General features: G+C 43.8%; 1 protein-coding gene across 3 annotated transcripts in view; it reads right to left on the reverse strand.

Annotated features, from left to right (window-relative positions):
• Positions 1-15,616, reverse strand: part of LOC142566372 (transcription elongation regulator 1) — a 332,559-nt gene that overhangs the window by 91,850 nt on the left and 225,093 nt on the right. For all 3 annotated transcript variants that reach the window (XM_075677319.1, XM_075677318.1, XM_075677320.1), the window contains exons 11-12: positions 9,165-9,375; positions 8,161-8,369 (exon numbers count right to left, since the gene is read on the reverse strand). In XM_075677319.1, the coding sequence (XP_075533434.1) occupies positions 8,161-8,369; positions 9,165-9,375 (420 nt within the window). The remainder of the gene's footprint in view (positions 1-8,160; positions 8,370-9,164; positions 9,376-15,616) is intronic.

Here is a 15,616-nt window from a genome sequence, read left to right on the forward strand (position 1 = left end):
AAGCAATTTTCGGACTAATTTTCACGTAAAGAAAGCATGTGTTAGAATCAGGTAAATACTGTAATGATTCATTGCACGCTACCAATTTCACTTAAAAATCTTCCAGGTGTAGGCCGAAAATAGGTGTTTTCAATAGGAGATGACATTTGTTCGACCCATTCACTGTACCCTAACCGCCAATACAGCCACTGTCACTAGGGGAGTCACCAATTGCAGTCAACATTGGGATTGGGCACATGCACATGCATTGGGTGCAAGTTTCATCCCATAGAAATGTATGGGCACAAGCCGTGACCTTCGGTTAGGATTGAATTATGCAAAAAATAAAATTACCTGAAGTCTCATAAATGGAAGTCTACTGTACAGAATGGTGTCACATATGTTATTCTCCCCACAAGTATCCAAAATGTTAAGCAGCAACAATGATCATAACAAAACATGGCTGACCCACTCTTTCGGAAGTGGGGTGATAATACAGCAGCACATATGCTTGTATGGCGGAATATGGTGACCAGTGGTGTGAAATCATTGCAACCTTGCATAGAAACATAAAATAACAAAAGAGCACATCGTCCATGCTACTCATCTTCCAAGCACCATGGTCTGGTGCACAACGGTACTATACAAGTGCCATCAGTGTGCTTCAAAATGCAGCCACCAATAATCTGCCCTTAATATTTTAACAGAAAAAGTTTAAGATGTCTTCTGGATAGCAGGGAAAAATATCAGTCAGGCAGCAAGAAGCCACTCCAACAATAATAATAAACTCGTAAGCACTTGCTTACTAACTAAAATTAACAAGCATGCTGTCATGCGCGCACAAGCAAGCAGAAACACATCTCACTCGACTTGCTGCCAAAACACTGGCTTGAGGAAGAGCAGCAGCGAGCAATTTGGCCTTCATGCGAACACAGCGCACATGAAGCTATGAACCCCCTATCTGTACGCAGCACGTTATATGCGCCGGGAAAAACTTCAAACCCTCAGCACACCTGGACTTTGTTCTCATCGCAGATCACTTTCAAGACAGGGCTTGCACAGCCGTGCTCAGCGGCGTCATACGCAGCCGCCACCAGAGTAACCCCCCTTCAGGCACTGCACACAGTGGAAAACGGCACGCTTCCTCCTCGCATTTTTCCCTTGCATATGTGAGATCAAGCCACCATCCCTGGCTCCCCCTTACATGCTTTCACTCGCACCTACAGCACACGGCGACACCGACGGCAGATATTATCCTGGAGAGTCAATATAATTGGTATCGCAATAATAAAATGAAGCCTTATTATAGTGAACCTCAATTTAACAAAATCCGTGGTGGAACAAACCATCTTCAGTTCCCTATCTTGGTTCCACTGAAAACCACGAATTTCTTTTTCCCACAATTTAACGAAGTAATTCCATGACACGACTTCGATTTAATGAAGTTTTCAACCATTCCAAACATGTACTTGGAGCCTGTATGGCTGGTAAATCTGGCAAAACGCTATTAAAATCACAGCCAAGGCAGAAACTGCCAAGACAAAAATGCTGTCGAAGCAGGAGAGGCACACCCATTTGCCCCCTTGCAGATTGTGCAGTTTGTGCGAGACAACAAAACCAGCGCAGCATTACACAATAACCAAACTACTCAAATACGAAAGTGCGGGCGGCACAAAGTCGAGTGAAAACAAAACCTTTCGACTGCCCTCGTCATTGCGAATGGGCTCTTTTTCCTAAAAATTAAGTAGGACTCGACAGGTAGTATATTCTTCTATCTTATAATGCAATGCAATGATCTCATATTAGTGACAGAATTATAATGAAGAGTGCCTACATCATCATGCTAGTACCTGAAAGTCACATGTGAGTCTCAAATAGTGGCTTGCATTTACCTGAATTTCTCTATTAATAAAGCTCTATTCGCAATAATATTGATGCCTTAGACATTCTCAAGAATTAATCTATAACTTTAGATTGAGATAAATGCATTTAGTATTGCGTGCTTTGTTCCCACGGGCCTAGCGTTGGAAGCTGTGTAATCTCAAGTTTTGGAGACATGGCAAAGGAAGAGACTACATGAAGCGTTCACTCCCCATTTCCAGTGCTCACCAGATGTATGTTGTGACAGCAAATTTTTGTGGTCATCCGAGTGAGATCCATTCGTATTTGCCTGTATATGCAAGACACAGTGTTTGTTAATTTAATTAGCAAGTGAATGTTTAGTGCAAGTTTCATGGCCAATAAAACTATGAACCTTACTTTGTGTAGTTGGCTCTTTGCTATTGCCATCAATGCTTCTCCTTTCGGGCTAACCAACTTTTCAGAGACTGATATTGGAATCTTTTTACTTTTGTTTTTAATTTGTGGGTGCCATCTGATGACACCTGTGGGCATCAAGAGCGGTCAGCCATGGCGTCCAAGGTCTATGGCACAACATGATGCAAAACACAAATCTTCAAGCCATCACAAGCCATGCTGATCCAGTGCTGTCAGCATGATCTGCACTGCAAGCACCAATGCTCATAATCATGCCATTATGGCCCGACCTTCTTGTGGATTGGCTATATGTGCTTACTGACAAGGTACTATCCATCAGAAATTTTCCACACATTTGTGAAATAATTTTCAGTGCTGATACTTTAAAACCTTGAATTCACAAAATTTATGATTTAACAAAGTTTGTCGCTGCAAGTACAACTTCGTTATATGGAAGTCTGACTGCACACACAAACACACACGCGCACACACACACACACATCTTACACTGAGTGTGTCCGTGAAGGCTTTGGAGGGACTGCTCACAGTGGAATTGAATTCACACTAAAACACCTTAATTATGGGATTTTGCAATGGGATTGCAAATCAGATGCATTCATATTGCACAGTGCTGGCAGCATAAGACAGGTGTCTCTCACAAAAAGTGGGATTAAACAACTTTTTTTTTAGCATGCTTACGAATTACGGGGCCTAGGTGTGATGTGGCTTATAAAACGGAAACTACAGTAAGTAAAATGTCCACAATAAGGACTTGTTGCTGCCTTACAGGTACTTACAGAAGCATACACTTTAGCAAAGCCAAATAACTGAGCAGTGTTAGCACTGCACCATTTTAACTAAGTGGAGCCTAGACAGCAAGCATAAAGGAAAGTGTGCTGTATCACTGAACTGAAGAGACATTCAAGGACGTCACTGAAAACTCTGCGGAAAAGGCCAATTGACTTTTTCATGATATCCCACAAAAACATACTGAGCCAGCAGGGTCACTACATTAATAAAGAAAATGCAGCGAAACTCAATATAAGAAGCTCTGGCATGGTGCATTATATTGTATGACTAAGTTTATGAACACTACCCATGTAAAATAAGCTGCTTGTACAGTTAAACCTGAATATTTACAACAAATTTCCCAACTGAACCTATTTCAATATTTCCAGAAAACACCTCCTAGAAAAAATAAAACTTTTTACCTGCAACTTAGCAAAACAAGTCTTAAGGAAGCCCCCACACATTGCATCATGCCCCAGAGCCTTTAGAACAAGCAGAGAGAGAAAGGGAAGTATTCTTATGTATATTTCTGCATTGAAATGTTGTTGGCAAGTGTAGGAAGAGCAGCCGTGATGTGAAACACATTTGGCACATCATCTAGTGTGCCTCAAGTGGGGGTGCCAATGCTTTTGTCGATGTGTTAAATGTGTTGGTGACGCAGACGGAAAAACTAGGAGGGTGCTGCAGGTCATTACTTGAAACTCAGTCATAAAATAAAGAATCCAAGGACACCTAAGCATGCATGCATCACGTGAACACCTCACCAATGATAACACTCTCGCTTCATGACGTTACATCGCCGTATCTGCTCCGTCGAGGCGCACTGGTTACGTGGCGTTGCGACGATACCCTCTCCCCTCATGCAACACCTGGCCTGCTATCACGGCAGCAGGTGTTCCGATTCACTGCTCTGCTTCATTGAGGTGCGCTTCTTACGCACAGCCAATGGGAATTTAGGTGTCGTTTAGCTTCTACGAATGCTGCCGGCTTTTTCACTTAATGAACTATTTGATGCTCTCGCATCAAAAAAGCGGACAGTAATACAGTAGACTTTCATTCATTCGACTCCAGCGATTTCAATTTTTGAAATGATTCAGTCCTAACTGAAGGCTGGTAACCGCACATTTATATAGGCCATAACATTAAATTATTTCATTCCTGAAATTGGCCCACAGTGAATAATTCAAACTTGATTAATTGGCATGTGCTTGACCCCAAGATCAGGGTTCATGCTGGTGTATATGAAAAAAATTCAAGGGTTTTTAAGGACTTTCAAGGTCCTGTGTGTGGATTTTCAAGGACCACATGCAGGGCCATAATTATACATGCGTGTATAATTATGGAATAAGTACTGTGTCCCGTGACAATTGCCCCTTCCCACGCTTGTTAAGCTTCACCGCGTAACATAGCTGTGCTGAGGCAAAGCTGCCTTTCGGGAACCAGCATTATGCAACGTGCCATGCTTTCTAAGCTTCGAAGCAGGATAACAGTTGGTGCGATTACTGACAGCAGCGAATTCTTTCAATGAAAAACACGGCACTGAACGGCAAGAACCTTAATAGCGAACGTCGAAGCAGCGAAGCTTAGTGTTGACACGGTGGTAGCTACGGCTGCCAGTGGATCGGCGTGCGAGAGCGCTGGTTAATTAGAGGTGGCGAGATAATCAAAATGGCGGTGATGGCTTTGATTAATGCCCCTTGGGACCTGCGGTAGCGGCAAAAACTCTGGAAAATCAAACAGCGAAGGGTTCTTGCGTCTGAAATTACAGATGTTCTTATACATGGACTCTATGTGACGCGTCGTGGAGCCTCAAAGCCATCCGCGCTATTGAGCATTTCACAAAAATCGGGCGTTCGGAAAATCGGTTGTTGACTGTACACAGGCAACTCATCCAGCCAACGACACGGCGTCAAAGACAATTCGTAATGAGTTCTCTCTTTTATTCGACCCAGCAGTAGGTCGCGACTTTCGTTCCCTTTCAATAATATTACAGCCAATTTTCCCTGATTGAAGCACAAATTCCCTGAGTTTTCCCTGAGTTTTACCAGACAATTCGTAATGCCTGAGAATTCCCGTTTATTTAACAATGTCGCAGCGGGAATTCAGGAGGGTTGAAATTTTCTCGAATACAATCATAGGAAGTTTATTAAAAAATAAAAATTTAGGAAATTTAAGGATTTTCAAGGATCTCCGAAAATTCCAGGACTTTCAAGGCTTTGAAAACGATCTTTTCAAATTCAAGGGTTTTCAAGGGTTTCAAGGACCCGCACGAGCCCTGCAAGATGAACCATAATGGCTGCAGTGCATGTCTTGGCAGAGCCAGGGACAGTGAATGCTTTGAACATACATAATCCCCCACCAAAAAAAGCCTATTTTCAGCATGAGCTAGGAAGTTTTTCAAGTAAAAACGGTAATTCACAATGAATGATTTCAGTATTTTCCCCATTCCATTTACCCCTAATTGTCTGGAGTTCATTACGTCGCAGAAGTTACCAGCATCAACTTTTTCGATGTCCACATCATCATCATCATCATCATCATCATCATCATCATCATCATCGCTACACTTTATGTCCACGGCAGGACGAAAGCCTCTCCCTGCGATCTCCAATTACCCTTGTCCTGCACATGGTTATGAACTCCTCTGATGACTGGCTTCAAATCTTGCATTACGATCAATCATCTTGACTCAGTGCCAAGCACACTGTCATGGCACAGGGTCAGAACACTGTTGCCAGAACATACAGACATGTCCCATGTTGTGGCAAGCTAAAGTGATTAAACATATTACCGGTGCCATTTTGGAAAGAATCCATGTAGTCAATGCACAACCAGCGGGTTTTTATTTTCATGATTTCGCTTATCTCAACTTTTATTTTTTTCAGTTTTCACAGCTTCGATCTAATGGGGTTTTAGTATACATGAGTATCGTGTATGACATGGTAGTTGCTACGCGCAGGACATCTTAGCACTGAGTTTTGCCAGCAGCTCTTATAATTTGCTTAGTTTGGCAATGTTAGCTCTAAAGAAGGTAGCAGTCAATATTTGCTTAAATAAAAAAATTAAAAATAGTTTTCGCTCTCAAAAATAATTGTGGAGCTTTCACTGTCGTGCACATAACTATGCAAAGAAAGCTTTGAGCATACAGGGTCACTAAAGGTGAATATAAATCAAACGAAAGGGATAGATTAAAGGTCAAGAAAGTCTAAGGCATCAATATTATCAAGAAAAAAGCTTTACCAATCGAGAAACTGAGTTAAACGTAGGACATTATTTCAGACTCCACCAATGCTATTTGTTTACTTCTATTTGATTCTTAGAAAAAAGAACTCAATGACCTTTGACAACTAAGTGGCATGTGGCCAAAAGATTGTTTCCCCTTGACTCCACACCTCCCACAATCATGTTTTGGCAGTTTCTGTATTGCATAGTGCTTCGCTTGTTTCCTTGGCTTGCAAAGCTCATAATAAAGAGGCAACCAACCTCATGCACAAAATATTAAACTGACAAGTGACACGATAGATGGGCCGGCCCTGTCATACTTTTGAGTCTTGCTGGGGCACTACAATACACAAAGGAGCAACATTAAGAGAAAAAAAATAGTAACAGAAAACTTTCAATATTGTTTGAATCAATACAATCGTACGACTGTAAAAAAATCTCAATAGTGCTGCAAGGTCAACATATTAAATAGAGTACTAGAACTAGTTCAAATGTGTAGACAACATTCTCAGCAAATGTGCACACTACACTGCCAGCGGTAAATGATGTTGCGCCACCTGACAGTTAGGAATCAAAACACTTTTGCGACTCAATGGCCTCCAAGACTGTAGTATGCGCACTATGCATCTCAGATGCTTTGTACTACTGTGCGATGAGACAAAGCGAAGGTTAATTATACCATTTATTTCTTGCTGTCAAGGGGTAGAGCAAGTAGCAAGCGCGAATTCGAATCCACGCAGGCACAGTGGTAGTTGTCAGATTGTTATGCAATAGTGTGTGAATGGGTAGGCTGCCTGTGCGGACTTCCAGCAACAAGCGAAATTTATGCAAGCAGCAGAAAATTCCCTGTTCATGTGATGACGTGGGATGCTGTCAGCTGCATCGTTTCTCGGCCCTGCTGACCATGCTATTGTTTTGTCAAGGAGATAAAAAAAAAAAAGAAAGAAGAAAAGAAAGAAAGAAAGAAAACCTAGGTGGCATTTTACTCACTGACGGCTGTAAAGGGCGGTAATGACATATGCAATGGCAGAACTCCTTGCTTTGGGCGGGCGATTTGAATTGCGCTAGAGGCGCTAGAGCCCTTAAGATTTGATTTTCTCTTAAACTAAGCTTTTTTTTTTTTTTTCACGAAACATGCACTGCGCGGTTTCTGGAATGGTATTTGAAAAGTCCGCATCGACATATTTGCCTTTAGTGTCCTTTTATATGCTACGTCTCTACTGTTAATGCGGGTGTACATGCATACAAGTAGAGTGCGCATTAACTGGCTACTTTAACTTATTTGTACAGAAAAACATAATTTTCTTTTTGGTAACCAGTGCCATTAAATTAGCAGATAATCCTGCAGTAGTTGAGTCATGCCACATTAATGCCAACATAGTAAGCAGAATGCCAGCCGAACACTCACAAAAAATTACTAAGTGCCGAAACATAGACTTTGTGAGTGAGTGTCAGTCCCTGGTGAATAAATTAGCACTTCTTTCACGTGTTATAGCAACATTCTGAATGTTTCATGCACTGTATTATACAGTGCAAGAGTGCAGTATATGATCAGTTCACTGCAGTCCGCATGTTTTATTAGCAGACAATTGGCCCAACTAATTGGCAACCTATAGGCTGGTCTCATGCCAAATAATAAGTTGCTCTTCTTGGTCAGTTGTACAAACCAGAAATAACCATTGAAATTCTTTTTAAACTATGGCCATTGGCATCAAGGAGTCATGTGCCTGCCATATGTAGTCTCCTCTGTTAGCTGCTTTTTCTCCTATGTGACAAGACAAACTACTCTGTCATTTAAGAATGAACACAAAGTCTTCTATCAGACCAGCTGCTGTTGCCTACTAGCTATCAAAAGCAACCTGCAGTGTATATTCACACAGTCAGTTCCATTATAAATTAGGGCTAGCCACTCACTTGCTGTTGAGGCCAGCTGTCTCAAGCAGCTGCTGGAACTGGTCTTTGCGTTCACGCATCTTGTTCCGCTTCTCCCGTCGTTCCTCCTCTGCACGCTCCTTCACGTACTTTTCAAATACCTGTTTGCGCTCCTTAGATGTCAACAGCAAGTACCGGCTGTCGAATACGATCTTGTGCAGCTCCTTCTCCCAAGTTGAGAATGCAGACACCTGCACCCATAATCACAGGCACTTGACAACCTAAAAATTGAGCTTCTTTCAGAAGCTAACAATTGTACTTCACTACTGCAAAATGCTCTTTCCAGATTCACATTCAGGTGTGCCCAACTAGGTGAGCTTTGCAGCTTGGGCTTTAAAGGGCCCTTCACCAGGTTTCGCCAATCTTAACAAACAAGCATAGATAGCATATACATGACATGCAGACAATCGTGTCTGCAAAGTATTTTGGCGCTGTGTGTCATGAAAATGGCTCAAATTTCAAAGGGGAATGCCGGCTTCTTCAATCTCTCTGCAGCTACAAGGCAGAGAGCCACAGTCACATGCACGCATTCCTCTTTGCCACGCATGTCTCGTCGCTCATCATGGCCAATCAATCAATACACAAGGTGCAACACTGCAAGAAAGGAGACGGGGCTTACATCACGGTACATCCCTCGGATCGGGTATGGAAGAAGGCAGGAAAGGTACACCACTTGGGAACACTACTAGAGGCAGAGGAAGAGTGTGCCTTTGGTGGCAGTGACTCAAGCCTCTTGGCGGCATGATAACAGGACAGTTAATTTCTTCAATCTCCTCCAATAATGAACCAATTTGAAAAAAAATGATTTCTGTGCCTGCCTCTTGCCACTTTACAGCTTCCAGTGTATAACTGAAATTTGCAATGAGGCTGGGTGAGGTGCCCTTTAACTTAAGATTATCATCAACTGTCCAGTTAGTTTAGCAAGTGCAGACAAAGAAAGGCTAGATGATGTACAGCTTCAGCAACTAGTACAAAATGTAACCTACCTCCTTTTCAACCAGCATGTCTCGGAAGCGTTGCATGCGCACATCCAGAGGAATAGCGGCTCGTTCCTTGGCTGCTCGCAGTTCTGCCTCCATAGCCGACTCCTTACCCTGTGCTCGCAGTGCTGTCGTTACAGGCTCCTCTGTCTTGGTCTCCGTGGCACCATTCTGGGCTTCTGTCCCCTCGGCTGTACCTTCTTCCCCTTCTTCAAGCCTTCGAAGAAAAAGCATCAAACGCCTCAAAATGGTGTTTTGTAATTGGGCTTAGCCTACTCATTCAAATAAGCTGAATTTTACACTTAAAGGGACACTAAAGGCAAATACTAAGTCGACGTGGGCTGTTTAAAGACCGTTCCAGAAACCTCACAACGCTTGTTTCGTGCCATTAAAAGACTCAATTTATGAGAAAATTGCATCTGTAAGGTCCTAATACCTTTTTTGAAATTCAAATCTCCCACCACCCAGCCAGGGGAGTGGCGACGCTGCATACGCTCACCACCCTTTGCTGCCGTCGGTGAGTAAAACGCCGCCCGACAGATAGCGGTACGAAGCGAAGACAGAGCAGTGGAATCGCCGCTGCAGCTGCTTTTTAGTCCAGTGGCGTAGACCGGGAGATCACACGGAAGTTGAATACTCGGCTACTTGCAGTTTGTGCGAGTTTCGCGAGCCAGCAAAACCAGTGCAGCACTACGTGATAACGAAACTATTGAAATGCGAAAGCATGGGCAGTGCGAGCGAAAACGAAACTTTTCGATTGTCCACGTCGTTGTCAAGGGTAATTTGAACAAGTTCTTTTTTCCAAAAATGAAAAACTAGGCAAGTAGCATGTTAGTTCATCTCATAATACAAGGATGTTTTTTGGAATGAGTGTGTTGTATTTAGTTTCGTTATTCATTCGAGTTCTTTTTCCCCAGGGGGCGCTTCTGTTCTTCATTATATATTATGGTTGTATACGTTCAATAAACGGCTTTTTACTTCGGGATGGCTGGAGCCTGACTTCCACGTTTGGTCAATACCACATAGGCGACGAGGATGGGATCCGAACCCACGCGGGCAAAGCCCAATGAATTAGCATTCTAAATGGCCAGAGGTATATTTTTGCAGCGAAGTGTCCACGAGCACCGTGAAAGACCTTTTAACAAGTGTTTTTGCCTGTGAAGGCTACCCAGAAGAAATCGTTTGTGACAATGGACCTCAGTTTCTTCCTCAGAGGAAGAAATTGTCTCGTTCATTGAGCCAGTCTGCGTGACAAAGGAGAAGTTCAGGCAGGCCGCCCTCGACGACAGTTGCCTAGAAACCATCAAGTCATTCGTGCCGAGTTCCTGGCAACCAAAGAAGTCCATACCAGAAGAGGCGAAACCATTCTACGCCATTTGGGAAGAACCTTCTGTTGTCGATAACCTGCTACTGCGTGGAGAGCGCCTCGTTGTTCCGTCCTCCCTCACGGCTCAGATCATCGGCATCGTGCACGAGACACATCCGGGTATCACGCGCACGAAGGCGCGACTGCGTGAGCGGTTCTGGTGGCCACGAATGAGTAAGTAAGTGGAAACGGCAGTAAAAAACTGCCATATCTGCCTGGAGTAAGATAAGTCCGCCAAAACATCACCAGCACCGTTGCAACCTGTTGAATGGCCTGAGCGACCGTGGCAAAAGCTTGGCCTAGACATTGTTGGTCCTTTGGAGTATGCAGCTCACAACAACAGATTTGCTGTAACGCTTGTTGACTGCCATTCTAAATGGCCAGAAGTATATTTTTGCAGCGAAGTGACCACGAGCACCGTGAAAGACTTTTAACAAGTGTTTTTGCCCATGAAAACTACCCAGAAGAGATCGTTTGTGACAATGGACCTCAGTTCACTTCGCGTGAATTCATCACTTTCCTGCAAAACAAAGGCACCAGTCTTTCACATTCTTCGGTGTACTACCTCCAAGCCAATGGGCAAATAGAACGTTTCAATCGTACATTGAGAAATTTCATTCAAGTCTTACTCCTCGAAAGACGACCACTCCGGCAAGCTGTCACAGAATACCTTGCCATTTACCGCTGTACTCCGCACGCCACCACCGGGGTCGCCCGAACAGTTCTTCTGCATGGTAGAATGCCCCGAACCAGGCTGGATGTCGTGGGTTTCGCAGCAGCAGCATTTGCGGAACACCCAGCCAAGGAGTTGGCGCGACTTCGTCAAAGGGTTCGGTGTCAACAACAGAGCAGCAAGCATTACACGGACAAAAGGAGAGCCACCAAGAAGACGAAGATAGCCGTAGGCGATTTTGTCCGCATCGAAAGTTCGTTTCAAGGGAGACTGCGCCTTTTCTTCACCAACTAAAGTGATGGAGAGCAGGGGACCAGCCTCTTTCCGACTTGGAGACGGCCGTAGGTGGAATGCCTCCAAGCTTTCCAGGGTTCCGGAGAGGGGCATCTGGGAAACAGGCCAGCCTGCCACGCCGCAGCCGCGGTCTCCTGATGTGCTGGGACGTGCCACGCCGCAGTCTCCTTATGTGCTGCAGCCTGCCACGCCGCAGCCGCTGTCTCCCTATGTGCTGCAGTCTGCCGTGCTACAGCCGCCTTCTTTCAGGACGCAGGCGCGGTCTCCTGGTATATTGCAACAGCAGTCTACAAGCCCGTCGCCATCGTCGCCAGTGCGACGTCCAAAGCAGCCGACCCAAGAGCGCCGGCCACCGGCATGGCTCCAAGACTATCAGACCAACTAGGTGGCGGTATGACGTTGTGTACATAGTTTGTAAATACGTGTAAATAAGTACAGTGTGTGTGCTTTGGGGCTTTCCTTACTAATACTTACTAACAACTAATCACTAAAAATAAGGGAGGGAGTATGTTGTATTTAGTTTCGTTATTCATTTGAGTTTTTTTCCCCAGGGAGCGCTTCTGTTCTTCATTATATATTATGGTTGTATACGTTGAATAAACGGCTTTTTACTTCAAGACGGCTGGAGGCTGACTTCCACCTTCGGTCAATACCACAGAGTGGTTGAGTACTAGTGAAAATTTAACTCAGGAGTGCTTTCGTCATCTGACAAGTACTTGAATGTCTGAGGGGGGGGGGGGGGGGGGGGCTCTACTCTTTCGAATCTAACGTTTAGTTTGCATTGAAATGAGAGACAGTACAAAGGTCAATTTGCTCGCTGCTGCTGCCGCGCTTATCTTGCTTAATTTGCTATTGCAATTGACACTTCACCTTTCGGGCAAAACTTCTACAATATTTTGTGTTTTTTACTTTGGATGTTCTTCACTCACTCTTTAAAATGAAGTGGATAGATATCGCGACAAAAGTTTCGGACGTGAGGTGTTTCGGATATTACGACTTCAGATAAAACGGCCGTTTTTTTGTCGGATTATTAGGGTTCGTTGTAACAAGAGTGAACTGTATTTTGTTTATCAAGTCGATGCTCATGCAGTAACATTTTCTTGAAGAGCTGAATTATTTCTACAATAAAGCTATGTGATTGAACAACACAGAATGGTGGGCTAGTTGGTACTGCATGTCAATAGTTTTTAGTGCAAAGAAATGCACAACACAAGAGTAGGCACACAGGACACAGTGCTACTAACTGATGTTTTATTGCACTTGGTCACAGTATATATGGCAACTTAGCGTATGGTGCTATATACAGGGTGTCCCACGTAGCTTGAGCCAAACATTAAAGATATGCGAATGGCACGTAGGTAAAAAGAACCAAGGCAACGTTTTTTGCCATCGCTTGGAGATACTCAGATCATTCTTTCTTTCATTCTGCCTAATTAGATACTTAGTGTTAATTAACCAACGTCTCAAATATTATAATTAGATGAAAAGTGTCAATGAGAAAATTGTAGAGCCATATGAAAAACTCCTGATACAGCTTTGTGTTGTCAATACATGCTACATAGAAGTGTTTTTCCGAGCGTGAAAGAAGCCCAGGAATACACGCAAAGTGCCCAGAGCGACCACTCGCGTAGCAGTTTGCATGTATTTGTATAACTACATGCTTTTGTGGCTTCCAGCCCAACTGCATTGGTCATATAGAAGTCAAGGCGTTGTTCTTAGCCAAGACACTATGTTTTCGAAAGCAAACGACCCTTTTGCACCAGCAGTGCTCTTCATGTACAGCCACACCTTGTTAATTCAACCTTCGTTTTCGGACTCATCCTTTGGTCTTGGCAAGCAGATGAACTATTTAATGCAATCAAACTCTCGTTCATTTGGCGTCTTTAGACACACATCAATTCATTCGAAAACCTCTCGGAGCTTGGCAAGAGCAGAGCACCGCAAAAGAGCAAAAACGGTGCTAGCGTCCAACTGAAACGAAGCGGCGGAGTTCGCATTGCCAAAGTCACCGGCGGAAATCGTACGTGAATGTCAGCAATGCCGGAACCCTTCGTGCCTATTTGTGCCTGAAGCCTTTATTCTTGCATTTACTGCCCTGCATAACACCCCATTGACCCCGTGCCTTCATAACTGCGTAGTCACCATCTATGATCGCGTTGATAGCCACTATGGTTTCGTCTACGTCTACAGTGGTTGCGGGAAACAGCAGGTTCGTTTTGAATCGACACATGCGTTGGCCGCGTCCTTCAGAACTGTGAGATCACCATCCATAACCGCGTCGATAGCGGACATGGTTTCTTTCACAGCGGTTCCGGCTATAGTGAACTAGAAAATACTCTAGTGCTGCGACCGGCCAGACTCTGGCACCCGCGTTGCCCACGGATGCTGCAAGATGGCACCACTGCTACCTTTTCTAGCAACTTTAGCCACATTGTAGGGTTCCTTTAGTAGCTTCAGCTGCAGTTCTCATGCGCGTTTGTTTTATGGTTAATGCAAAGATAAAATAGTCACTGGAGTCACTGCGTGGCTTAGCTGTTTGTATTATATAAATTGCCAACCAGTATGTAAATTTCCTTCATAATTTCCACCGCGCACAGAACCTTCGCTACACAGCGATCGCTATCAATTGCTTATTATAGGCACACAAGTTTGATGTGAGTTCTATAAAGTTGTGATGCAGGCTTACTATATAGGAAGTTACGGTACGGGATACAGTGCTTTACATTGACCATGACCACAAGGACATCTCTTTATTTCACTCATTTAACAGATTTTCAAAAGCATTACGAAGATTTGCAGCACCAATTACACATTGGACTGACACGAGCTCAACTCAAATCCTACTAAACTTCAAGTGTTTGGCTGCTTCACGAGTGGTTATGAAAAAAAAAAAAAAAAAAACTGACTTCATCTGCAATGCCCTAAGAATGGTCAGGACAACCAAGCTGATTTTTCTGCTTCCCCTTAACTTGGCTTAGGATGTCCAGCATGCTGGCAGAGTGCACCTCCAGCAAACTGAAATAACAGGCTAGAAGGGTAAAGCAGGCCACCAATGTCCATGCATGTTAACCGTGCTACGTTCAGATTTTCAGCCGAATTCTTTTGCATTAGAAGAACTTTCAAGCACTCTTTGCAGCCTGTCTTCAGTAGGTTTGCGCAGAATATATCTTGCTCCAATACAGCTGTCATATCATAAGAAGCCAACAAACGAAGACACCAAGGACTCCATAGGGGAAATTACTTTTAATTACTAAGTGAATTAGAGAAATGATAAAATTAATGGCAATGAAAGTGGATGAAAAAAAAAAACATCCTGCCACAGGTGGGGAACGATCCTACGCCTTCGTATTACACATGGTAGCTCAATTGGTTAAAGCATCGAACGCGCAATGTGAAGACATGGGATAGTTCCCCGCTTGCAGCAAGTTGTTTTTTCAGCCACTTTCATTGCCATTAATTTATCATTGCCATAGGTGGGGAACGCTCCTACATCTTCGTAGTACACACAGTAGCTCAATTGGTTAGAGCATCGAACGCACAATGCGAAAATGTGGGATAGTTCCCCGCCTGCAGCAAGTTTTTTTTCTTAACCCACTTTCATAGCCATTAATTTATCATTTCTTTAATTTAATTAGTAAGTACAATAATTTACTCTATGTTGTCTTTGTTTGTTGGCTTTTTATGATACGATTAACAAAAATTGGGCCACTCGGTAAACCTCCTTTCTTCTCGAATATATCTGGCAATATGTCTGCAGAATATACCTGGCAAGATATATTCGCGCAGAATGCATCTTGGCTCGAAATGGTACTCGCCCACCACTGACAACTGCGTCATAGGCTTCTCATCCCTCCGGAGTTTACGCTTCAACTTTCTACAGACATCTTCAGCCCTAGGAGCTGCAAACAACGACGCCTCCAGAGAGCCAGAGCAGCTGCTTCAGCAACCCGGAGCAAAACAGTGTGCGAGTCCGTCCTCTGCTTCGACATGTTGCGAACTACATGTCCTCGCAATTCTAAATGTCTGCAAGGCACTCCAGTAATGTTAGAGAACCCACCAGTACATGTACAGTCATCACTTCACAGCTGCTGACTCAGCGGTTCGCGAGACCTAGGAGTCAAACAG

Source organism: Dermacentor variabilis, unplaced genomic scaffold, assembly GCF_050947875.1.
Source record: "Dermacentor variabilis isolate Ectoservices unplaced genomic scaffold, ASM5094787v1 scaffold_12, whole genome shotgun sequence".
Taxonomy (NCBI): domain Eukaryota; kingdom Metazoa; phylum Arthropoda; class Arachnida; order Ixodida; family Ixodidae; genus Dermacentor; species Dermacentor variabilis.